General features: G+C 34.6%; 2 protein-coding genes across 3 annotated transcripts in view; both read right to left on the bottom strand.

Moving 5' to 3' along the window:
* Positions 1-188: 188 nt before the first annotated feature.
* Positions 189-7,282, bottom strand: LOC127431934 (gamma-crystallin N-B). Its single transcript, XM_051682596.1, has 4 exons — positions 7,137-7,282; positions 5,788-6,036; positions 2,808-2,953; positions 189-456 (listed from the first exon to the last, which is right to left on the bottom strand). The coding sequence occupies exons 1-4, from the start codon at positions 7,155-7,157 to the stop codon at positions 321-323; spliced, it is 552 nt and encodes a 183-aa protein (XP_051538556.1). The 5' UTR covers positions 7,158-7,282; the 3' UTR covers positions 189-320.
* A 4,681-nt stretch (positions 7,283-11,963) lies between these two features.
* The window catches only part of LOC127431933 (GTP-binding protein Rheb), a 30,667-nt gene continuing 17,011 nt past the window's right edge, over positions 11,964-25,619 (bottom strand). The window contains exons 4-8 of one of the 2 annotated variants that reach the window (XM_051682594.1): positions 23,961-24,043; positions 22,538-22,594; positions 20,568-20,615; positions 16,643-16,724; positions 11,964-12,749 (exon numbers count right to left, since the gene is read on the bottom strand). In XM_051682594.1, coding sequence (XP_051538554.1) covers positions 12,657-12,749; positions 16,643-16,724; positions 20,568-20,615; positions 22,538-22,594; positions 23,961-24,043 — 363 coding nt within the window. In that variant the 3' untranslated portion in view covers positions 11,964-12,656. The remainder of the gene's footprint in view (positions 12,750-16,642; positions 16,725-20,567; positions 20,616-22,537; positions 22,595-23,960; positions 24,044-25,619) is intronic. The other variant, XM_051682595.1, reaches the window with a different exon arrangement.

Here is a 25,619-nt window from a genome sequence, read left to right as displayed (position 1 = left end):
CTGACCAATCACAGCACCTAAAATATACACTTTCCCTTATATTTATATAAATATTAACCTAAAATCTTGATGCTGATAAAAACAAAGCTCATGGACCAGTTATGCGTCAACTACCCAGCAACCTCATTAGCTAAAACAGTGTGAACTTCAACCGTAATTCAGTACTGTAGTAACGGACACAGAGACTCTTGTTTGATAAAATACTGTCCTGTTGGTTCCAGTTTTTCATGTTTATTTTACATATTCAGAGAGTAAAGGGGCGATGGGGAGGATGTCACAGTTTGATGAGGGATGATAGAAATGAAGTGTTGCTGGAGGGTTTAGAAGTAGTTGACGACCCTGCGGATGGACTGGATGTTGGGGTTCTGCGCCTGCCACTCATTATGGCTGCAGTAGTTTCCTCTCTCCACAATGTACATGCGACCGCGGAAGTTTGGCTCTTCATACATCACCCAACTACACAGGAGAAACACAGAGAATTACTGAGTGAATAATAAAGGGACAAATACAATATTTTAAATAGAGAAACTATATGTATAAGAAACGAAGAAATATAGAGAATGTGGAAAATTTGGTAAACAAAGAAACATCAATACCAAATCAAATAAAAAATTTTTTTTTTCTATATATTAATTTAAATGAAAATGCAGTGTAAGTACTTTACACTGCTCTTATATATGAAAATGTGCTTATTTATTTATTTATAGGTTAGAACAAGTGTTTTCAAACTGTGGTCCACAGAACATTTTAGAAAAATAAAATACAATTATTCTTGATTTTTTTGTTCCATATGTCCTTTCTTGTAGCATACATAAGTTTAATAAAAAAAAATCCTTTTACATTAAATATCATCCAGATAATCTTTTAATAATTTGTTTTGGCTTTGGTACAAAGACAAATTAAAGCCCAATATTTTGTTTTGGAAACAACAAGTTGTCTTTACTAATAGAAGTTCACAATGATCTGTCATTCACTCCTGTTCAAAACACAATTACAGATATTTATAATAATGTTGTACTTGTTGGAATTCTAAATACACATATAAGCTATGTACTTCTTACTGGTAAAATGTATATTTTTTTGATATCATTAATTACATTGTTACTAGTACAAATATCCATTCATGATATACATTTTTTTGATTACAAATAGTGAAAATGCTCATTTTTGATCTCTGTAAATGTTAGATTCAGTTTTTCAGATATCTGGAAATTGGAAAGCAATTTAAGATTTCTTAAAAAACTTTCTTACTAGTTAAAATAGACACTTGCACTAGTAACCTTGTAATTATTGATATTAAAAATGGTCATTTGTACTGGTAAGAAGTGCTTTGCTGATATGCGATATTGGAATTTTACTAGTAAAAACTAATTATTACAGATATCTGTTATTGTGTTTTGAACAGGAGTGAAAGGTGAATGATTGTGAATTTCTACTAGTAAAAATGCACTAGTTTCGTTGTAATTCAATACTTAACATCAGGAATGGACATTTGCATTAGTAGCAATGTAAATATTGATATCAAAGATCATAATTTTACTAGTAAGAAACTAATTATAAATATCTGTAATTGTGTTTTAAATAGTTGTGGATGACCGATCATTGTGAAATTCTACTAGTAAAAATGCAATTGTTTCGTTGTATATTAATAATTAACATCAGGAATGGACATTTGCACTAGTAACAATGTAATTATTGATATCAAAGATCATAATTTTACTAGTAAGTTGTAAATCGCTAATATGTAAAATGTTCATTTTACTAGTAAGAAATTAATTATAGATATCTGTAATTGTGTTTTAAATAGTTGTGGATGACCGATCATTGTGAAATTCTACTAGTAAAAATGCAATTGTTTCGTTGTATATTAATAGTTAACATCAGGAATGGACATTTGCACTAGTAACGATGTAATTATTGATATCAAAGATCATAATTTTACTAGTAAGTTGCACATTGCCGATATGTTAAATTAGAATTTTACTAGTAAGAAACTAATTATAGATATCTGTAATTGTGTTTTAAATAGCTGTGGATGACCGATCATTGTGAAATTCTACTAGTAAAAATGCAATCGTTTCGTTGTAATTCAATACTTAACATCAGGAATGGACATTTGCACTAGTAACAATGTAATTATTGATATCAAAGATCATAATTTTACTAGTAAGTTGTAAATCGCTAATATGTAAAATGTTCATTTTACTAGTAAGAAACTAATTATAAATATCTGTAATTGTGTTTTAAATAGCTGTGGATGACCGATCATTGTGAAATTCTACTAGTAAAAATGCAATCGTTTCATTGTATTTCAATAGTTGACATCAGGAATGGACATTTGCATTAGTAACAATGTAACTGATCAACAATGACTGATCATTATGAAATTCTACTACTGAAAATGCAGTTATAGGTATGAAAAATTATCGTTTTTAACTAGTTAAAAATGTAAAATTTGATATCAAGAATGTGCATTTCTGCAAGTGATGACGTCATTTTTTATATCAAGAATTAACATTTTTACTAGTACAAATGTAGCACTGTCTCTAGTAGTAATTCCATTCCTGATATCAAGAATTAGCATTTTAACGTGTGAAAATCAACAATTCATATCCTGGACATGATTAAGTCAATTCGGCTTGCCATACCCGAGTTAAAACAATACTTGAACTTTTGAGAGGCTTTTCCAAGTAAATCATTTAGAAAATCATATTATATCTTATAACACAAGGGTGATAACATATGATGTGCATGCTTATGCAAACACCAAAATGTCAATTTATCTCTTGTTGAAAAGGCTGACTTACGCTCCATCACCGAAGACTCTGACAGAGTTGACACAGTTTGTGTTGAATCCGCGGCTCTGCAGGAATGGACAGTCGTCGCACAGCTCCATACACTGACCAGTGAAGTTACAACTCTCGAACAACTCCATTCTGTAGTGTTCACCGTGCTGCACACACATAATAAACAGTCACATACACACATCATGAGAAGTAATGCGGTTACACGTTATGTAGAATCTGCACAACATGACAATCTACTGTCTGGCATTAAAAGGGCATCAAAGTGAATGTTGGGGTTTTCAAACTGGGGTTCGGGGACCCCCAGGGGCTTGTAAGGGTGTGCAATTGTTTTTTAATAATTACAGAATTTGATATGATTACTGTTTCGTTTAGTCAGAGATAGGTCAGAAATCAAAAGATTAATCATGATTATTTTATTCTATTGACATCACTATTTTTTAACTATAAGAAGTAAAAATAAAAATTAAAAAAAATCTGCATATATGGTTTGTAATAAAAAATATTTTCTTGAACTGTTAGGACAGCCATATTCTCAGTAAAACTGCTTTGGAATAATTTTATTGTGAAAGCATTATACAAATTCAAATTTAATAGAGAATATTAAGGTTTATATACAAACACTAATAGCGAATATAAGATGGTAAGGGGAAAAAAGCACTATAAACTTAATACTAACAAAATATTTAATATAGTAAATATAATAAATTATTTATTTATTGTCATGATCTATGGTGTCGAAGGCAGCACTAAGATCTAAAAGCACTAGAAGAGAAATGCAGCTGTGATCAGATGATAAGAGAAAGTCATTTATAACTCTTATAAGTGAAGTCTCTGTACTGTGATGGGGCCTAAATCCTGACTGAAATTATTCATATATACTATTTCTCTGTAGAAATGAACATAGTTGGGGGGACACTACCTTTTCTAGTATTTTCTACATAAATGGGAGATTTGAAATCGGTCTATAATTAGTCAGTTCTCCAGGATCAAGTTGTGGCTTCTTAATAAGCGGTTTGATAACTGCCATTTTAAAGTTTCTTGGGACATGTCCTAAGGATAGCGAGGGGTTAATAATATTAAGAAGAGGTTCTGAGATTACAGGGAACACCTCTTTTAAGAGCTTAGTTGGTATTGGATCTAACAATCATGTTGTTGCTTTTGATGTTTCGATAAGTTTTGTTAGCTCTTCATGACCTATGACAGCGAAGGATTGAAGTTGCTCGTGAGCAAAATTATGAGACACAGTTTTCTGAGGTACTGTGACAGATGATTGCATAATTCTGATTTTATTTCTGATTATTTCAATTTTATCAGTAATGAAATTCGTGAAGTCATTACTATTGTGCTGTGATGGAATATCTGGTTCAGTCGATGCTTTATTCCTAACCAATTTAGCCACAATACTGAATAAACACCTAGGATTGTTGTGGTTATTTTCTATGAGTTTGCTAAAATATGCTGACCTGACCTAGTAGCTACAGTCACTATCCTTCCATGCACCACAAAATACCTCTAATTTTGTATTCTTCCACTTGCGCTCCATTTTCCAAGCTGCTCTCTTGAGAAGCATGAGTGTGATCATTGTATCACGGTGCAGGGCTTTTCTCTTTAATTTTCTTTAATTGAAGGGGGGGGGTGACACTATCAAGAGTGCTAGAGAAGACTGTATTTATATTTTCTGTTATTTCATCAAGTTCTTCTAGACTTTGTGGTTTACTGAGTATGTGAGACAATTCTGGAAGATTAATAGTGAAGCTGTCTTTAGTGGTCGAAAGAATAGTTCTTCCTGAACGATAGCGTGATGTAGATTGAGTGACATTAGCTGATCGCAGCAAACAAGAGATGAGGTAATGATCTGAGATATCAGCGCTCTGCGGTAGAATTTCTATAGTATCAACATCAACTCCATATGACAGAATTAAATCTAGCGTATGATTATAGCGATGAGTTGGTCCTGTTACATTTTGTCTGACTCCAAATGAGTTCAGAATATCGATAAATGCTAATCCCAATGTGTCATTTTCATTATCTATGTGAATGTTGAAGTCACCAACAATTAAAGCTTTATCTACAGGAAATACTAGATCTGATAGAAAATTTGTAGATTCACCAAGGAAATCAGAATACGGCCCAGGTGATCTATATACTGTAGCAAGGGCAAAAGACGACAGAGATTTTTTATTTATATCTGACGATGTCACATTAAGCATTATTAGTTCAAAAGACTTAAACTTATATCCTGTCCTCTGAGTAACACCTAAAACTTCACTGTAAATTGTAGCAACACCTCCTCCTCGACCCTTCAGACCAACCGCTTTGGAGATTTCGGTCTTTCCACTTTACTTTTATGCTGCTTGTTTACAGAGAAAATAGCTTCCCGGGAGCATTCCAAAGACGGCCGCCAAGTGGACTAACATGCCTCGAACGGGACTTTGATTGAATTTACTTTTGGCGCGATGAGACGCACCGCTCACAACTACCGGAAGTAATATCAACTGAAATTTATAACATCTTTTTTTTTTTCAGACTGACAGAAATTCAATTTAAAATGTATAGTAACTGTATTTATTTCTGAGATGTTAACTGGACACCACTCACTGAATTAAACAAGCAACGTCAATGTAGAACAGTGCTGTTTGGAATGTTTATCGTTGCATAATGTGTTCAGTTTAAAGTAGTACAAAGGTCATGGTGTATTATACAATTGTACCGGGGATAAATACCAGCTATTTATCAATTTGCAACCTCATAATCATGTACTTATAATAAAACTTGTTTCCATTTATCATGTTTGCTTAAACATTTAACTTCTTTCTCACAATGCGTTACTTTTGCTGTACAAAATAGTTGAAACCAGCTTAAAACCCTTCTAAAACCATCAAAACAGACCAGACTGGGAGACCAGCCCTGTGCTAGTTTAAGCTGTTTTTACACTCAGTAGGGAAGTATACACTTAATTTCACCACACTTTGTTCCTCACCATCTTGATGGGCTTGCAGGAGCCCATGTGATCATTATGGGAGTTCCAGCGCTGGAATTCGGGGTATTCTCCGCGCTCCAGGATGTACTGTTGACCCTTGAAGTCGGGGTGATCGTAGCAGATCCAGGCACCGCTCTCCACACGGATGGAGTTCACTCTGTTCATGAAGCCACGGTCCTGGAAGTTATCGCAGTCTCCGTACACCTCCAGCCTTCTGCCGGTGAAGCAGCGGCCCTCGTAAAACACTATCTGAGGAGACCGTTAGAACACGGACACATGGACGAAAGGAAGGAGTTTGAGGGTTCAGTGCAGTAGATTGATTAGATTGAAAATGAACGGAAAGGTCTGACTGAATCTAGTTGTGAAGACAAAACTACATCATGTGGTTGAAATGAAGAATTTTTAGACATTGCAAATTAAAACAGTCAAGTAAGCATACTTAAGTAGAACGTTAATGCCTTAGTGGCAAGGGAAAACCCTGTTCAAGATCTCCTAAGATGTTTTGTTGAAGAAAAAATTGGGAGAAATGATGTACAGTCCTTGGAAAGTTGTCCAGAACCTTTATATTATGGGTTGAACCATAAAAAATAACAATAATGTCCCAAGAAAAATGGACTGAAGATTCGATTCCATTCCATTCCTGGAAAGAACTGGGCGAAACCAAAGTCAAAGTCTTCACTAACGTAAAACGCAATCAGATAAACTCTCCAAGCTTCTTGGATCTATAAAATGGGTGCAAATCTAGGCCTAAATTTTTTTGATAAAGCCTAAGCAAAAAAATAAAATACATTAAAACTTCACCAGAAAGTTCAAATTTAGAGTGTAGTCGATTACATGGAATTTAAAATGCTGGAAAACTACTGAACACGCTGAAGTGTGTAATTTCTACACTACTAGCATCACTAAATGGAATTGCCAAAATAATGACGGTTTTCAAACAGGTTTCCCAAACATTCCCTGTCTTCCATTGGTCGAGCAAACAGATACGCCCGCCCCCAAAATCACGCCATTGGCTGAGCCAGTGTTGAGATTTCGGGCTGCCCGGGAAGCTCAAATAAACCGAGAAATTAAAGTGTTTACACTTTTTGGGAAAATCCCCCTACAAATGGGTTACTTATAATTACATTAAGCTAGGATATGTGACCATAATTAAACTTTGAAAAATTCAACACTTCATCTTGAAGTTGGATGTCAAATCTCGGCCTAGTTTTAGACTAAATTACATTACGAGTACTGGTCTAAGCCTAAACCCACCAATGAAATCCAGCTCTACATTGACCTTTGACTTTGGCTGAAGCCCTCCATTACTGAATTGTGCTGCATGTGCTCGTGACCAATCCCACTCTTACCTTTCCAGAATACTGTGACATTTTCCACTGGATACTGTCCAACCGACCCACACGTATGTATGACAGTTAAAAATTTTGACACCCCAATATATATAACCAGTCGGGTGTGGCGTGGTCTCGCGAGATCTGCCAAACAAAGGTCACACAATGGAGGGCTTAAGACTTCTGCTTGTTGGACACTTTCCGTTCTCTCCCATCAGTGCTGATTAGGGGCTTTGAGTCGCGGGGCTTCAGCCAACTGCACAATAGATTCTGCTTTGCTTGACTATATGGGGCAATTTTTGTGAATACTACGCTTCTGTTTAACGTGTTCAATGAGAAAGAGAGAAAAATGTTCTTGTGTCTTTGTGTTTTTCCATTCTTCTAAACCAGATAAAAATGAAATTATTAATCTTTGCATTAGTTGTATTTGCACTTTTACATTTGATTAATCAAATTTCACATTCACACTGATAAATCATGCATTATATAGACTATAAAATACCTTCACTATTGTAAAAATTAGCCCCCTTTTGTAAGGCATAAACTGCCATCCGTTGCTCTTATAGTTAGCGAATAAGAGATAAATGCAGAAACTATCATACCTCATTGTTACTGAAAACGGAGGTGTTTTGAACACAGGATGCTGTTACTATACATGTTTAGATATAGATAATAGTAGACAAGATCATCCACTATTATAGTAAATGAAACACTGGTTCTGTTGTCATAAATGTCATGTAATTGGTTTTTTAATCAGATCTCCCCATCCAGTCCATTTCAACATCATGTTTTTAATCATGTTGAGAATCGCATTAATAATCTAATTATATATTTAGGGTTATTATAGTTTTGGATTTAGTTATTATTTCTATTTTATATTCAATTTGTCATTTCAATTTAGACTAGTTTTCATTTTCTTAGCAGTTTCTAGATGTTATTTAGTGGGACAGTTAAGCTTGATCATATGTATTTCCTTAAATGGTTAAGAATAATTACTAAACTAATCTTTGGGAAGTAAACAATGAACTTTTAAATTGAGGATTTTACATCGGGTTGCAGAGCTCATATCATGACCAACGGTCGATAAAGCAATGGTAAAGAAAATGCCAGAAATTTAGAAAAAAGTAAAAGTTAATTTAATGTTTGTAAATGTTACATTTGATGATTTATGATGTGAAAGTGTATATGAAAATGTAAAAATTAATTCCAAATATTTTTCGGATATTTTCTATGTCCCACTTTACCAATACTGCATAGGATTTGGTCAAAAGAGGGTCTTCAAAGGTTCTTCCTCCCAGTATTGAGTATTTCTTCATTTTTGCTTTTGACAATGGTAGGAGAGACCCTAAGCTTTCTATAAAGGTATAATATCAGGTTGTTCTAAAAGTGTCCAACTTTGCCTATATTCACCCTATTGTGTATCACAAGACTAAAATTAATTCAAGGTCATTTTTATTTTATTTTAGTTTTGGAGTTATGAAAAAAGTATTTTAGTTTACTTTCAGTTTTTTACCCAATCCGTTTTTTTATTTCAGTTAATGAAAATGTTTCCATTAATGATAATAACACAAATTAGTGGAACAGTATGTTTCTTCAAGTCACCATATTAATTTTAGATCCATTTTAAAGCATCATAGTAAAATTAAATGCATTGATATGTTTATTATCTGCATTAAAGTGCTCTTTGAAAATAACTCTACAGAAAATAAAATGCCAAACGGCAATTCGTGTTAATGGGTTTAATTATTTATTTGATTTTCTCCCCTTTTCTCCCCAATTTGGAATGCCCAATTCCCAATGCGCTCAAAGTCCTCGTGGTGGCGTAGTGATTCGCCTCAATCCGGGTGGCGGAGGACGAATCCCAGCTGCCTCCACGTCAGAGACCATCAATCCGTGCATCTTATCATGTGGCTTGTTGAGCGCGTTACCGCGGAGACATAGTGCGTGTGGAGGCTTCACGCTATTCTCCGCAGCATCCACGCACAACTCACCACACGCCCCACCGAGAGCGAACCACATTATAGTGACCACGAGGAGGTTACCCCATGTGACTCTACCCTCCCTAGCAACCGGGCCAATTTGGTTGCTTAGGAGACCTGGATGGAGTCACTCAGCACACCCTGGATTTAAACTCACGACTCCAGGTGTGGTAGTCACCGTCAATACTTGCTGAGATACCCATGCCCCCCTGTTAATGGGTTTATAGATGTAAATCCATATTCAGTATTGACTTGTGAATCTGAATACATAACAGAAAACGAACGAACACCATGTCAATCAAGGTTAAAAAGGTCTTATAGAATATTAACATGTAAAAAAATCTATAGAATATATGGTCCATATAGAATATAAAGGACAATGTTTCCTAACTTAGTTTGTCATCTGTACCTACACAGCCCCAAAAGTAAGACTCAACTCATCTCTCTTCATCAACACAAAACCACAAATGTGTTCCTTTAACTCATATTATACAGGATAACATTTAGCATTGTCATTAAAATGGCTATTTGTACTACGATTCACTTTTACATTAAAAACTGTTGCCAAACTGAAGCAGTATAAAATCTGTTAATTATAGAATATGTTATTTATAACTCCATTTACTTTTATATTAGTTTGATAGGCTGATGTATTCGGATGGAAATTCACTTTTGTAAGGCGTTTCAGACCTTTTTCTAATTTCCGCTATTCTGCGGGTTAACTTCAACCGCACATCAATTGTTCATTGCTAGTGCATGTTAGTTCTTATTGCATTAATTAACGTTAATATATACAACTGAGTAATTTTAAAAATGCATTAGTTTGTGTTGTACTTTTCTATCCACTGTTAAAAGGAATAGTTCAATATTTAAGTCCTTTTTAACCATCAATCTCCACTTTCACTTTCACATTCTTCTTCTTGTGTTTTTGGTGATTCACATTCTTCAGGCACATCACCACCTATTGGACAGGGAGGAGAATTTATAATAAAAAAGAACTTAAATATTGATCTGTTTCTCACCCACAGCTATCATATCACTTCAGAAGACATGGATTAAACCACTGGAGTTTTATGGATTACTTTTATGCTGCCTTTATGTGCTTTTTGAGCTTCAACGTTTTGGTCACCATTCACTTGCATTGTATGGACCTACAGAGCTGAAATATTCTTCTAAAAATCTGCATTTGTGTTCTGCAGAAGAAAGAAAGTCATACACATCTGGGATGCCATGAGGGAGAGTAAATGATGAGAGAATTTATATTTTTGGGTGAACCATCCCTTTAAATGTTTACATTTTTTTTTTAACTTCAATTGAAATATATGCTTATTTATAGTCTTTAGAAAGCAGAATGAAATAATAAAATGGTAAAATTTGGTAAATTTTAAATATTTTTTGCATTTTTTTTTTTCTTCTGAAATATTCCGTGGACCCCCTAGCACCTCCTTGTGGCCCCCTGGGTGTCCCCGGACCCCTGTTTGAAGATCTTTTTTGTCCTAGGGCACCACAACGTTTGTCTAAAGGCACGGTCACATTAACCTTCGCACGGCGAAACGCAGTCATTTAAATGGGAATCCACGCGATCATGAATTTCGCGCGATGGACATCCGGTGGCGAAGAATTTCCAAAAAACAAATTGACAAACAGTCTCTTTTTAATGCTGCACTTTATATCCTGGAGAGTGAAGCTGAAAATGATATCCTTGTCCATTGTGTATATTCAGTGTAGTACGAAGAATCGCCCACACGGAAGTCACTGTCAAACCAAGCAGCTTGCTATTGGTCAACGCGAATTCGCCTGTCAAAGTTCACCAAACATGAACTCCATGCGAAATTCGCGTGTCTAGAAGGTAACCCCCCGGCAGCCTAAGTCTCGCGAGAGTCTCATTCGCTGTTACTAATGGTAGGTTTAAGGTTAGGGTTTCTGTAGGGCTCTAAATAAACAAATACGCAGTGTGTGAACGTTCAATGCTGCTCTCGCGAGACATCAGGTATCTGGAGGGTTACCTTCTACACACAACCATCATTTTCCACCGGAAAACCTTCGATGGCGCGAAAATATGACTGTATTTCGCCGTGCGAAAAGAAATATGACGCCATCTTTTCTCCAGTTTAATCAGATACGATGGACCCTATTTATTAGCATTTTTCATAAATACAGCTGGACAAAATTGCACTTACCACATGGCAAATCTCACGATACCCGTCCAGAACATGTGTGGGACATATTTCACTTCAAAATAACAATAAATATATACATACATTTTTAGGACAAAATTAAGCCTATATATATATATATATATATAGTCAATTAAGATGTTATATGTATTATGACTCGTTTCATATACATTTTTTATTGTATCATATGCTTTATATGACAATTACTGTAATATTAAAATATGATTTAAAAAGTAAACATCATGGTAAGTATTAGTTGCAAATACCCTTCATTTTTACTCTAAGAAAAATTAAAAGCTATATGCTATATTGAATATACTGTAAATGTATTTGTGTTGCATTATCAGATGTTTTTCCAATTGCCACATGCCTTAAAAAGTGAAAAAAATACAGTAAACAAAAAAAGCCAAAAATACATTATATGATTAACATTAAAAAAAAATCGAAATGTCTTTACAAGGAGCATAATTCACATTTGTTCCACTTATTTATTCTTAAAAGTATAATCGGCCAATAAAACAAGACAAAATACACCTATTATTCAAGAGGAAAACAAGTCTTCATATCTTAAGCAATAAACTCTTGTTTTAAGGATGTTCAGAGGCAATGAGGCTCATTAAGAATATGATAATTTGCAGAACGCAAGTGTAATTAAAGACTGCTTTGAAAATCATGGCAACTGAGTCCAGTGATAGTGAAACAAAATGCTGCGTTTAATGATTTTACAATCAAAAAAGTTCAACAACATTCACTGCAGAATGAATGAATGCTGCAACTTTATTGGCCATAATCAGTGTTTAAGAAACACGATATACAAACTGGTCAGGGTTCGCGACAGAGGAACATGAGAGGCTGAAAACAGAAAGCTGAAGACACTGAACTGACATGAAGCAGACAGGATGTGGGTTATTCACGTAATGTATGTCACAGAACACTTTTCTCCCAAAATAATAAATTAAAAAAAGAAAATCACACTCAACTAAAGTTAAAATGAAAGTGAAATGAAGTATAAAAGGTTTAAAAATAAAAAGCCAACATTTCTAAGGAGGAAAACAGGCATTGAGCCACTTCAAGTAGAGGGATATCCCAGTGTCCAGCGCTGTGGTGCGGGCAGGGCGGGGTGCGGTGGGAGTTTGTAAACAGACTTTTCTAGCAAACATCTAATTTTAAGTGTATTTAACCCGATTCGAATCATGTCATCTCAAAGCTAACGTTCTTCTTAACCATAAAATTGACCAAAAAACCAAATCACAGCTGCTTATTTAACCCCAAACACCAGGTAGAAACAAACATGCTTGCTAGAAAAGTTTGTGCTTGTTCCCCAGTGGGCGGGGCAGGCAGTGGGAAAGGGGCGGGACCAAGGCTGGAGGGGGTGGGGTTATCTACATCATGGAACATGACGTCCGACCCTGTGGAGCACCACCGTCCATCTTCTCTGCTTCCAGGATTACCCTCTTAAACACCTCAACTGCAGTCTGAAACAAAACAGACCAATAACAGATTAATTATACTGATACATCAACATAAAATCAATAAGATCCTATTTACTTTCTTAACTCTCCTATGGTATTGAAAAATGGCACATCCTTTTGGTATTTGCGGTCATTTTTTCAGGAAGGTTTTTTTTTTTTATTTTATTGTTCTTCCCTGAAGAACAATACAATTATGCATTTCTTTTGGGATTTTATGCTATTTTAATCTTATTTACATTCATTTGCAAATTCAAATAAGCAAATTTTTGGAATAAATAAATAAATAAAAAATGACAAATTCAGAACCTACACTTTAACAAGTTGAAACATGAAGAACATATGAGAATGTGACAATTTGGAGGCAGATCGCTGCCATCTGGTGAACAAAATATATATATAGCATGTCTTGAAAATCATGTCATGCCAGTAACAGCCAGTAGATGACTGTAGTCACTGACTGTGTAGTCTGATGGCTTGTTGTAACCTAATTTTATATTTTATCACAAGCTATGCATTTAGATATATATTTAGACATTATCAAACTATGATTTGTCAAAGATTAGCATTTTTAAAATTGATTTGAAGTGTCAGTTTTTGCAGTTAATGTCATTATGTCTGCAATCAAACCTGACCATGGTGTTACAAACAGAAGACACAGAATAAGCATTTTCCTACCAATCATTTATTTCAAACATAAGCATTTAATAACTCAAGGTAAATAAATTTTTGGTCTTTTCCATTCATTTTCAATGGGCGGTCAATTTTGACCACAAATACCAAAGATGCCTCTTTTTTTTTTTTTTTTTTTTTTTAACGACCGCAGACTTATTGAATCAAGCCCGATTTTTTTTACATTTATTTTTTTATGTTCAGATGGCAAATGGAGGAAAAGTCACCAAGTCTTGTACTGCTCAGATAATGGAAACCATTTTTATTAAATGAAGAAAATTTATTTCGGTCAAAAATGACCGAATACCATAGGAGGGTTAATACACGTTGTTTCCATCTATGCATTTTTAATGCAAATTTTGGGATAATCTCATTAAAAAATGCTGAACAATGATGCGAGAAAAAAAAATTTATACCCTACCCTTTGGTGGATAATTTGTTTTTTTTCTGCACAAACTACGATGGAAACACTTCAATGAATATATTTTATATAGGAATATAGATGCGCATCAAAAAAAGTTAGTTGCTATTCGCAAACTGATTTTGCAATACACTGATTTTCCCCCGCATTCTTTACATTTGTAACTTGCATGAAAACAGTTGATTATTAAATTTTGTCATCGATGCATTGTGAAGCAGCAATGCATTTTTTTTGTTCAAACACAGTTTTGATATGCCAGTCTCGGTTTGGCAAAAATTTGCCAACAAATGTTCCTCTAAATCAAACTGTCGGGGTTCAGTGTCTGTGTTTTTTAACGATGCTGCTAAAAATAATATATGCTCTCCCATGAGAATGAAATGATACATCCACCACAGACTATGACTAACCGATAATGTCTGCTCAGTGAACAGCTGAAGGAAAAACTCACACTTTACACTCAACAGGGATCTAAACTTTGATGAAAACAGAAGCTGTGATATTCAATTAACAACTCTCTGTCTCAGCGCATTCTCTACTGAGAATGGGGGAGGGGGGATTGGATGGCTGTGATATTGGTAGGGCTGTTGGTTAATTCAGTGTGTTTTTAACTACCATTGGAACAATTAACGCTACTGTATCACCATCATGTTCAGCAGGAGGCAGTAAGCGCAACTCCAGCTGTACAGGCAATAAACTAAACTACACTCACTGACAGCAGACAGCACAAGATGAGGACGCATTTTTGCGTTCAAACACAGCTGGACAGAGGGCAACTACAAATGCAGGGACGTGTATTTTCAGGTTTCAAACTACTTTTAAACTTGACACAGTGTCCTAAAACACTGGGTTTATGACGCAATGCAACCAAAGTGAGACACTCCAAGTGTTCGTCTGACGCAGGTGCACACGGACTTGTCTTTTAAAAAGCCTTTATAATAAATATATTGGACAGACTGACAAATTCAACTGCAAAAAAGTATTGCTGTCGACCATAGGTCACTGATAGGCTTATGTTCAGCAGTGACTCTCAACTGGTTTTGCTTCAGGACTCAGATTTTTCATTGGAGATCAAGTGGCGACCAAACTAAATTATTTATCGTACAAAAGTAAACAAAAATTGAAATGTGTATCATTGACAAATAAGGATGTACGAGGTGATAAAAATATTGATATTTGAAATATTTTTTATAAATTTAGTTTAAAACATGCGTCAAGTGCGTAGGCATGTAATATTTGAGTTTTCGTAAAACATTTATAGCATTTTCCACAAAATAAATTATTTAATGACTTTAAAAATGTCATGCGGTGTAATCAAGTAAAAGGTATTAAAATAGTTTCCTTGCACCTTGCATGAGTGTGTATAAAACTAAAAACATTCATTTAAAAAAAAGTTTTCAAACATATGTTGATGTGAATTTATTTTTTTTAACAAATATCATGAATTTTTAAGTCAAGATTAATAAGAAGTTCTCACGGTTACCCCAAATGACCTGAAAACATTGAGCGTTTTCATAAAAATGTCAAAATATTGATATTTAATGACATGACAAAATAATTATTCGTTTTTAAAACTTCACACACAGTCTTGCGGGTCTAAAGAGATCTTCTCTGATTATGGTCACATGACAAGCAAATTACTACCTACATATTAGTTACACGACATGAAAATATTAATCATATTTTAAAATAAAATTTTCACTAACCATTTTCTTAAATAAATAAAAGTATTATTCAGGACAACTCATGCCAACATTTTAAAGAATTTAAGCTTTTATTGAGACTTAATTTTTTTTCCTGTCTCCGGACGGTTACACCACATGACATTTTTGACTTTAATCCCCAGAAGAGGTGTATTCAAGTAATTGTTCTGTGTGAATTGAAGTTATAATGTAGTTTTGAATAATTTATTAGACGCGTCACATCATTGACCCATGTATTAATATTTCTACGTATTGCACAGGCCCAACAACATGCAGAATAATTGACTGGACTGACAATTCTGGTTTGTAAATGTATCTTGAATTTCGATGGTGCAAGTGAACTCTTATTTAAAATGTAGTTTTGCATAGTTTTGTTCATGCTTATCAAGGATGTCAAGTAACCTGTCCATGTTGACATCTGTCTATTTTGACAAATTAACTTTGGACACATGACCTTTGACATCAACAACAAAAAATATAGATGTTTTATCCATTTTTAAAAGTTTGCCTTTTTTGTTGTCCTAAAAGGTGCATGGTTATATGGTTAATTGCATTTTATTATTTGGATTAAGTGTAGTTTTTTTCACCCATTTTTAGGTCGTGACCCATCAATTGCCACTTTTTATGTTGCCTAATCAATGTTTACTCATCTGCCAAAATAATGTAAATGTATTTTAATCATCTGAATTATTATATTACAGGCTTATTCTAGTCTTTATAATTATTTTAATCCATTTATTTATTAAATATGTAATCATTATATACTGAATAATTTTTATTTGTGGGCCTATTCAGCAAATTTTGATATAAAATTAATGACAAAGAATTTAATTACTAATCATGTAATCTATTCAATTATTATTATTACTTTATCAATAGACAGCCCTAATTATTGGAAGTCTTTATGTGTACAAATACATAACTTTTATCATGCTGGCAGTCTGGCAGTCATTTTCTGAGAGTGAATCAAGACTGCAGAATATCAGTGAACATCTTTATACTGGAAGCTGAGACACTCACGACATCTGCAGAGGCAGCGTTTCTATAAAGACAGATAGAGAGAGGAATGGAGAAAAAGAGATTAGAGGAACAAGACGTCTCATTACCTGGTTCTCTTTCGCTGAAGACTCCATGAACGCTGCATTCCACGATTCTGCCAACGCTTTACCCTCTTCACAACTGATGACACTGAGCGAGAGAAACAGAGACGCAATAGAAGTCAGACAATGCTGTAGATTCCCTTTAAATCATTATTACCTGCTGCAGTGGAGGAGGAAGATTTCAAGTGAATAAAGACTTACATTTCAGTCTGTTCCTCAAAGCTATCGTATGACTTTAACCTCTTCAACTTCACAAGCATGTAATTCAGGTTCTTTTTGCTCTATCTCCCTGCAAAAAGTCTTATTTCATTCCACTAGATGGCAGTAAGAAATAAGAAAAATAATTTTTCCTCTTTCACATTCCATCACAATATACAGATCTGAAATGTAGGTGGCGCTCTAACGCAGCTGAACACTCACACATGTGCTTGTACATAGACATCAAGTGTATATTAAGAGCGCATTGCACTTCCTCACTGTTTCATTGCATATTTTGTCTTCTAAGTCAAGTAGAAGCTCAATCAAGGTGTCGTTAGAAAGCTTTGCGATGATGTGTAACATTTCATCATTAAAAGTTAATATTTTGTCAATGATTTATCTATAATGATTTTTCTACTTGACTGCTTATATTGGTCTTAACTTCTGAGACATAACATTGGATTATTTACCTAAATGAGCTCACAGACAATTAAACAATGGCTCATTTTAAAGAAAACATCCGAAGGTAAGAGCTGATATAGAGTTTGTGGCTATTTGGGGGTTACAGAAGCAGTGATCAGAGCAGACATGAGACGTTAGACAGAGATAATATTTCACTTTGTGCTTATTTTGATAAAAATTCAAACTGTGGTGTTACGACATGAATATAAACTACACAATCACATTCCTGAGAACGACAGCTTTCATTTGATATATGACAATGGCTATATGAAACACTTTAATATTCATATTTATATTTCTACATCATTACCAAAAGGTGGCGCTCATAGGTGACACAGAGGCTTTCTGTTGTTTTATGCAACGCAAAAGTGATGGTATTTTTATGAAAAGTCCAGATTCTAAGCTTTCAAATGGTACCACACATGCAACATTTGGAAAAGAGATCCTAATGTTTCTTCTCTCTCTGGGAAAAGTAAGAGACATTATTCATTTTTTGGTAAACTATTCCTTTAAAAAAAAAAAGACATGCATGTGACTGCTTGTATCTATGACTTGAGCATTCACATCAGTGTTTGAAACCGTGATACTGGAGTACCGCAGCTGCCTCTTACATCAATACTGCATGATGTTCCCAAGAGAGCATGTTTCAAGAGCTCTACATTTATAGAACAGACTGAGGCATACGGCATTATATTAACTTCAGTCTGCATGTTCAGTCAGATATCGCTCGCAGCGGTGACGGAAGAGTTAACAGATGTCCTGCGGTGAGTTTGACAGAGCGAGTTTATATATATATATATATATATATAGCTGTGAAAAAGCATCATAATTTCTTCTATTTCTGTGCATTTTTCATACTTAATTGTTTTAGATCTTCAAACAAGATATAACATAAAACAAAGGCAACCTGAGCAAACACAAAATACAGTTTTCATATATATATATTTTTCCATTGAAGCAAAGAAGTTATCCAACACCTATATCGCCCATGTGAAAAACTAACTGCCCCCTTAATCTTCATAGCTGGCTGTGCCACCTAACGCTTCCGATAACTGGAGATCAGTCTTTCACAACACTGTGGAGGAATTTCAGCCCACTTTTCTTTCCAGAACTGCTTTAGTTCAGCCACATTGGAGGATTTTCGAGCATGAACTGCCCGTTTAAGGTCCTGCCACAGCATCTCAATCGGGTTCAAGTCAGGACTTTGACTAGGCCACTCCAAAACTTTACTTTAGCTTCTTTTGAGCCATTCAGAGGTGGCTTTACTCCTATGCTTTGGATCTTTGTCTTGCTGCATAATCCAGTTGCGCTTGAGCTTCAACTCACGGACTGATGACCGGACGTTCTCCTTTAGGATTTTCTGGTAGAGAGCAGAATTCATGTTTCCTTCAATTATTGCAAGTCGCCCTGAAGCAACAAAGCATCCCCACACCATCACACTACCACCACCATGCTTGACCGTAGGTATGATGTTCTTTTTGTGGAATTCTGTGTTTGATTTACACAAGATGTAACAGGACACCTGTCTTCCAAACAGTTCCACTTTCGACTCATCAGTCCACAGAACATTCTCCCAAAAGCACTGAGGATCATCAGACGAGCCTTAATGTTGTTCTGGGTTAGCAGTGGTTTTCACTTCACCACTCTTCCACGGATGGCATTTTTGCCCAGTGTCTTTCTGATAGTGGAGTCATGAACAGTGACCTTTAGTGATGTGAGAGAGGCCTGCAGTTCCTTGTATGCTGTCCTTGGCTTTTCTGTGACTTCCTGGATGAGTCGTCGCTGTGCTCTTGGAGGAATTTTGGAAGGACGGCCACTTCTGGGAAGGTTCACTACTGTGCCAAGTGTTCTCCATTTGGAGATAATGGCTCTCACTGTGGTTCTTTGGAGTCCCAGACCTTTGAAATAGCTTTGTAACTCTTCCCAGACTGATGTATTTCAATCACCTTTTTCGACCTTGACATAGTGTGCTACTGGGTGAGACCTTTTAGCCAACTTCATGCTCCTGTAAAAGTTGTATTTAGGTGTTGATTTAATTGAACACGGCTGGCAGTAATCAGGTCTGGGTGTGTCTAGTCCAGCTGAACCCCATTATGAATGCAGTTTCAGATTTAGTAACTAATGGGGGCAAATACTTTTTCCACACATGCCCAGTTGGTATTGGATAACTTTTTTGCTTCAATTAATAACATGATCATTTTAAAATTGTATTTTGTGTTTACTCAGATTGCCTTTGTTTTATGTTAGATTTTGAATTTTTGAAACAATTTAATATGAGATATACACAAAAACAGAAGAAATCAGGATGGGAGCAAATACTTTTTCACATCACTGTGATGTGAAAGGTTGCCAGAATGTTGACATGCAAATTAGCCAACTCAGCATCCGATTTAAAGGACTTCTGGCAACTCGACCATGCAGCTCATTTTTGTTCAAGTATCGTCATATTGTGCTCCTTGAAACAACCACACCGTCTTTTTCCAGAGCAGCCTGTATTTCTCCTGAGGTTACCTGTGGGTTTTTCTTTGTATCCCGAACAATTCTTCTGGCAGTTGTGGCTGAAATCTTTCTTGGTCTACCTGACCTTGGCTTGGTATCAAGAGATCCCTGAATTTTCCACTTCTTAATAAGTGATTGAACAGTACTGACTGGCATTTTCAAGGCTTTGGATATCTTTTTATATCCTTTTCCATCTTTATAAAGTTCCATTACCTTGTTACGCAGGTCTTTTGACAGTTCTTTTCTGCTCCCCATGGCTCAGTATCTAGCCTGCTCAGTGCATCCACGTGAGAGCTAACAAACTCATTGACTATTTATACACAGACACTAATTGCAATTTAAAAAGCCACAGGTGTGGGAAATTAACCTTTAATTGCCATTTAAACCTGTGTGTGTCACCTTATGTGTCTGTAACAAGGCCAAACATTCAAGGGTGTGTAAACTTTTGATCAGGGCCATTTGGCTGATTTCTGTTATCATTATGATTTAAAAAGGAGCCAAACAACTATGTGATAATAAATGGCTTCATATGATCATTATCCTTAAATAAAAGAGTACATGACCAGTCATATTTTCAAAATCAATGCCAAAATTGGTATGCAAACTTTTGAGCACAACTATATACACACACACACACACACACACACACACACATATACACACATACACACACATACTATGATCCTCATGTGATTCATAACGGAACATCCTGGGAGTCACATATTTGCATTAAAATGAGCGATCAAAACAGAAAAATGATACTGTCACATACCGTTCCATGTGGAGGTCTTTCTTATTGCCCACCAGCATTATGGGTACTCTAAAAGAGGAGAAAAGAGACATTCTTATGTTACGTCTGAACATTTATAACGAGGGGATGGTCTTTTACCATATTTTGTGGCAGTCTACACACATTGGGGGCACATAATTATGTTCAAAAAAATTGAAAAAGTGGATTTCGCATAATGTCCCCTTTAAAAAATATACAGTCACATGAGCAGCACGCTACAGAATGAACAAGAGGTGATGCTCTGCTCTGTCATCTGCTTCACACACACACACACACACACACACACACACACACACACACACACACACGCGCGCGCGCGCATGCATGCTCACACACTCACAACACACACTACTGGTGCTTGATTTTCATGTGGTGTGTATAAAGTATAAACGGCTGTTAACACTTAAATGAACTCCTCCGGTGCAGCTCGGAGGTTTCAGCTTGAGAGTCGTGATGGGATTATCCCAGCATTAATGGGAGGCTTGATATAACTAACCTGTCACAAACAGGAAGAACTCAAAGGTCAAAATAAAAGTCCCGCTTTAATTAAAGCACTATTCAACTGGATGAGTGAAACTGAAGACAGAAAAATATAACTATGGTATAAAAACGTAATATTCAAAAAGTAGCAATAATACTCATAACAATTATATTACATTAAATGGTTGTTTTAATATTATAATTATTATCTGTAAGCAATATCAAAAATGCAAGTGTTTTATCATCATGTTGTGATTCAGCAAGAACAGTCTTGTGCCACAGGTAATCAGATTTATTTTCATTAATGTTTTCATTAATACTGTGCAGCTCTGTTGTGCAACATTTTATTTTACCAAAAATAAAATAGCTATTTTTTGGTAAAAAAATACAATAAAAAATAATTATATATTATTTGATTAAAGCTGTATGTATCAATTTGATTAAACACCATTTGACCGTAACATTTCATTAAATCTTTTAACATGGAATCCAGAAAAATTAAAAAGGAAAACACATAATTTGTATCTGTGAGACTTTATGCAGTTCTTTTAATCAAGTAATTTTCTGTGTAATTTCATCAAAACTCTGAGGCTTTTTATTTGATGATTATAGTATTGATTTAGTATCAATACCAAGGTACCAGGGCCGGTATCGTACCGAAGCCAATATTTTGGTATCGGAGCAACCCTACTTCTGTATAGTAAAATGTAATATTCAATGTAGTAGTTGCAGCAGTAATAATTATAATAATATATCAATAATAACAACAACATAATATTTAAGCAATATCTCACAAGCAAGAGTTTCATCACTACTATTATTAAAACTGTGATGTTTTATTGTGCAGCCCTGGATTTGACAAAAAAAAAACTAAAACAAAAAAACATTTGGGTTTTGAATTGTTGCTGTGATGATCAGTATTTAAACACTTCATTTAATAAAAAATAATGCAATGGTATATTGAAAAGTAATCGTTCTGTTCTCATTTGATTACAATTCTATGACTTTATTTGATTAGACAGTTTTTTTTGCTGTTGATAAAATGCATTTAAACTTTAAAACACGGAATTTAGAGAAAATAAAACAAAAAACCCAGAATTTGGGATAAAATAAAACTATCAATTTACAATTTATCAGTGCGTGTTATTCCGAGAAAATGTTTGACTGTAATCTTTCATCAAAATCAAATAACTTGATCCTCTAAAATGACTTTTCTTTTTAGCTGACATCATCAAGCCCTCTTATTTCTCAACATCCTGTCATATAGAGACACTTTACATCATCCAATCAACGCCTCATGGGTAAAATCCCCGCCCTTTTTCCCCCACTTTGAAATAGATCACATTACAGACGTGAAATGGGTTGCGTACACCGTTTCATGTTGACTTTAATATCCCAATAGCACCAACGGTCTCCCTCAATAAATTGAGCTTTGCAAATGATGAATAAAAAGAATATATTTAAATGCTTACTGTACTTTTCCCACCATATCCAACAACTTTTCATGGATAACTTTTACTACTTCAAAACTGCAAAGAAAAGAGAGACAGAAGATCATAATACTCAAATCATCAGTAATGGGTGAAATTAGACTGGCACACTAAATGAAAGTTCACAGATGACGAACAGACAGAACTCTGACAAAATGTGCAGATGGAAGATGATCCATATGATCCACAGTCCTGAAAATGTTTTTACCAGCTTCACAAATTTAACCCTACTGGTATTCGGTCATTTTGGACCGAAATAAATTTTCCTCAATTGATAAGAATAGTTTCCTTTATCTGAGCAGTACAAGACTTGGTAACTTTCTCCATTTGCCATCTGAACATACAACACACACACAAAAACATTGGGCTTCATCCGACAAGTCTAACTAGTCGTAAAAAAAAAAAAAAAAAAAAAAAGCGACACCTTTGGTATTCGCGGTCAAAATTGACCGACCATTGAAAATGAATGGGAAAGACCAAAAACATAGCTTTTCTTTTTTTTAATCTGTCAAATACAATCAATCAGCCACAATGCAGAAAAAAAACAGACAGAAATTACAGGGTGAGACTCTAAAACATACTCAGTGAAAAACATACCCAGACACACACATTTAAAAAAATAACTTTTTACTATAGAAAGTTTGAAATTGCAAAATATTTACTCTGATTCTTCTATTTAATACTCTAATTGAGTTTTTAGAATTGTGCAGTTAATTTATGTTTCTTGATGTTCATTTTCTTGATATTATTATGCATTTACTTTGAGTTATTACATTTTTATGTTTGATATAAATGACTGGTAGAAAAATGCTGAATCTGTGTCTTCTCTTTGTAACACCATGGTCAGGTTTGATTGCAAGCATAATGACATTAACTGCAAAAACTGACACTTCAAATCAATTTTAAAATGCTAAACTTATACAAATAATAGTTTGATAATGTCTAAATATATATCCAAATGCATATCTTGTGATAAAATATAAAATTAGGTTACAACGAGCCATCAGACTACACATTAGGTGTCTACAGTCATCTACTGGCTGTGCATGACATGGTTATTTATATTTTGTTCACCAGATGGCAGCAATCTGCCTCCAGAATGTAAAATAAGAGCCGTGTGGATTTCAATAATCTGTATGAGAGTCTTCATGAAATAATGTCACATTTCAAGTTAACAAGAATTCAACTGGCCACAATGTTTTATTCATAAACTCTATTATGACAGATATTAGACGGGGGTGATCGGAACGAATTTAAAAACTTGCTGCTGAAGTTCAAAATGATTTTCATTTTCACATTACACATAGATGTATCCTAAAGAAATATGACACTTAAAGATGACCTGTCTGTTTTCTCAGTGAACAATTTAACAACTCTGAGGAAACAATTATTTAAATGCACCTACCTTTTATTTGACGTGACTGAATAGACCAAAATGTAACCGTTGATATCTATGGAGTACGTCTGTGGAAAAATTGAGTATTCGTCCTGCAAAAACAATCAAACTCAAAACTTAAGAGATGTTACACTGACTCTCCAAATTAATAAATAAAAGCATTAATGACAAAATGTTTCTATTACAAAATACAACTGTCAGTCTTTTGTGTAGCTATACACCCCGGCTTCATGACTTACAAGTATATACGTTATAATTCTTTATCTAGATAAAGTCAACAGTATGCTTTATTGTTAAAAGTACCGGCACTTCGGTACCAAGTTGTTACTAAAACCAAAAAATGTAACGGTTACACCAGTCTTTCTATAGTATTGGTAGACTCAGTTCAGTAATGAGCTACACTTGATTATGCTTGACTATTATTATTATTATTTGTATTTCTGGATGTATACTTGATACTGCTGTTGAAAACTTCAAACACCGTTTACTTCATTTGTATCTCTGTTCTATTGTTATTATTTGTTTTATTGCTTGTTATTTGGGTAAATGACATGATGCTCATTTTTCATTTTTTTGTCCACATCTAATAAATGATTCAAAAATACATTGCAAACCCAATTCACACAAAACAATGACTTGAATACACATGAACATGTTTAAAGTCATTTTGATATTTCTTCTGGGGCTTAAAGTAAAAAATGTCACGTGGTGCAACCATCCAGAGACAGTAAAAACAAAATCAAAGTCTCATTTAAAGCTGAAATTCTTGAAAAAAGGAATGTTGGCATGAGTTGTGCTGAATCGAATAATTTTATTATTATTTCTTTAAAATAAATAAAATGGTTTCACTGCTTATTTTAAAATATGATTAATATCTGAAAATCTTTTGTCCAGCAAATCAAAGTCATGTGGTGTAACTAACGTGCAAGTAGCAATTATGTTGTCATGTGACAAAAATCATAAAACAGAGATGACCTCTATAGGCTCGCATGACTGTGTGTGAAGATTTAAAAGCAAATCCTTATTTTGTCATATCATTAAATCTAGTGATGCACCAATTTATCGGCCAATTAATGACCAAATTAAAACCATCGGCAAATCGGTTTAAGCATGAAAAAATGATGGTTCATTTATAATTAGCATCACACTTTGTAAAAACTCTGAATTCAAAGATCATGTAATATTACATTTTTATTCTTCCTCGTTCTAACATTAATGAGGACAAACCGTCATTACATGCCTCTTGTGAAAGTGGCACTTACCTATACAGACATTGGTGTGTTATTCATTAAGGCTGCACGATTGATTGAGTTAAGACTGAAATCGCAATAAGCTTTAAAGGTTGCGTTTAAAAATCGACTGCAATCAGCTCTTTAGTCAGCATTGTGTAAGCAAGCGGCGCCCTCTAGCGGTCTGGACAGCGTTTTCCATTATCCATTACAGCACTATAGAACTTAAAAGGACGTTTTGTTCCTTTGGTAACTTTTTATTTTTAATTGATGTGGTGGACATTTCCGTTGAATTGCCCAACATTATGTTTGCATAATTTGTATTTGCGATGTTCTATTATATACAGTATAAACATGTAAAATGTGAGTTCTGTTGTTTTGAGCTGAAAAAACAGAAGTGCAAAAATGTTTTAGGAGTATAAAATAAACTTTTTTTTTT

The sequence above is a fragment of the Myxocyprinus asiaticus genome, chromosome 41 (assembly GCF_019703515.2).
Source record: "Myxocyprinus asiaticus isolate MX2 ecotype Aquarium Trade chromosome 41, UBuf_Myxa_2, whole genome shotgun sequence".
Taxonomy (NCBI): Eukaryota; Metazoa; Chordata; class Actinopteri; order Cypriniformes; family Catostomidae; genus Myxocyprinus; species Myxocyprinus asiaticus.
Note: the sequence above shows the minus strand (reverse complement) of the source record. Positions and strands in the feature narration are given on the sequence as shown.

Excerpts from the sequence above, each read along its gene's own strand:
- LOC127431934 (XM_051682596.1), bottom strand. The coding sequence starts at position 7,157 with ATGTCACAGTATTCTGGAAAG. Across the intron at positions 6,037-7,136 it reads TGTCACAGTATTCTGGAAAG|ATAGTGTTTTACGAGGGCCG; the intron begins GTAAGAGTGGGA and ends CGGTCTCCTCAG. Across the intron at positions 2,954-5,787 it reads CCTGCAAGCCCATCAAGATG|CACGGTGAACACTACAGAAT; the intron begins GTGAGGAACAAA and ends ATGTGTGTGCAG.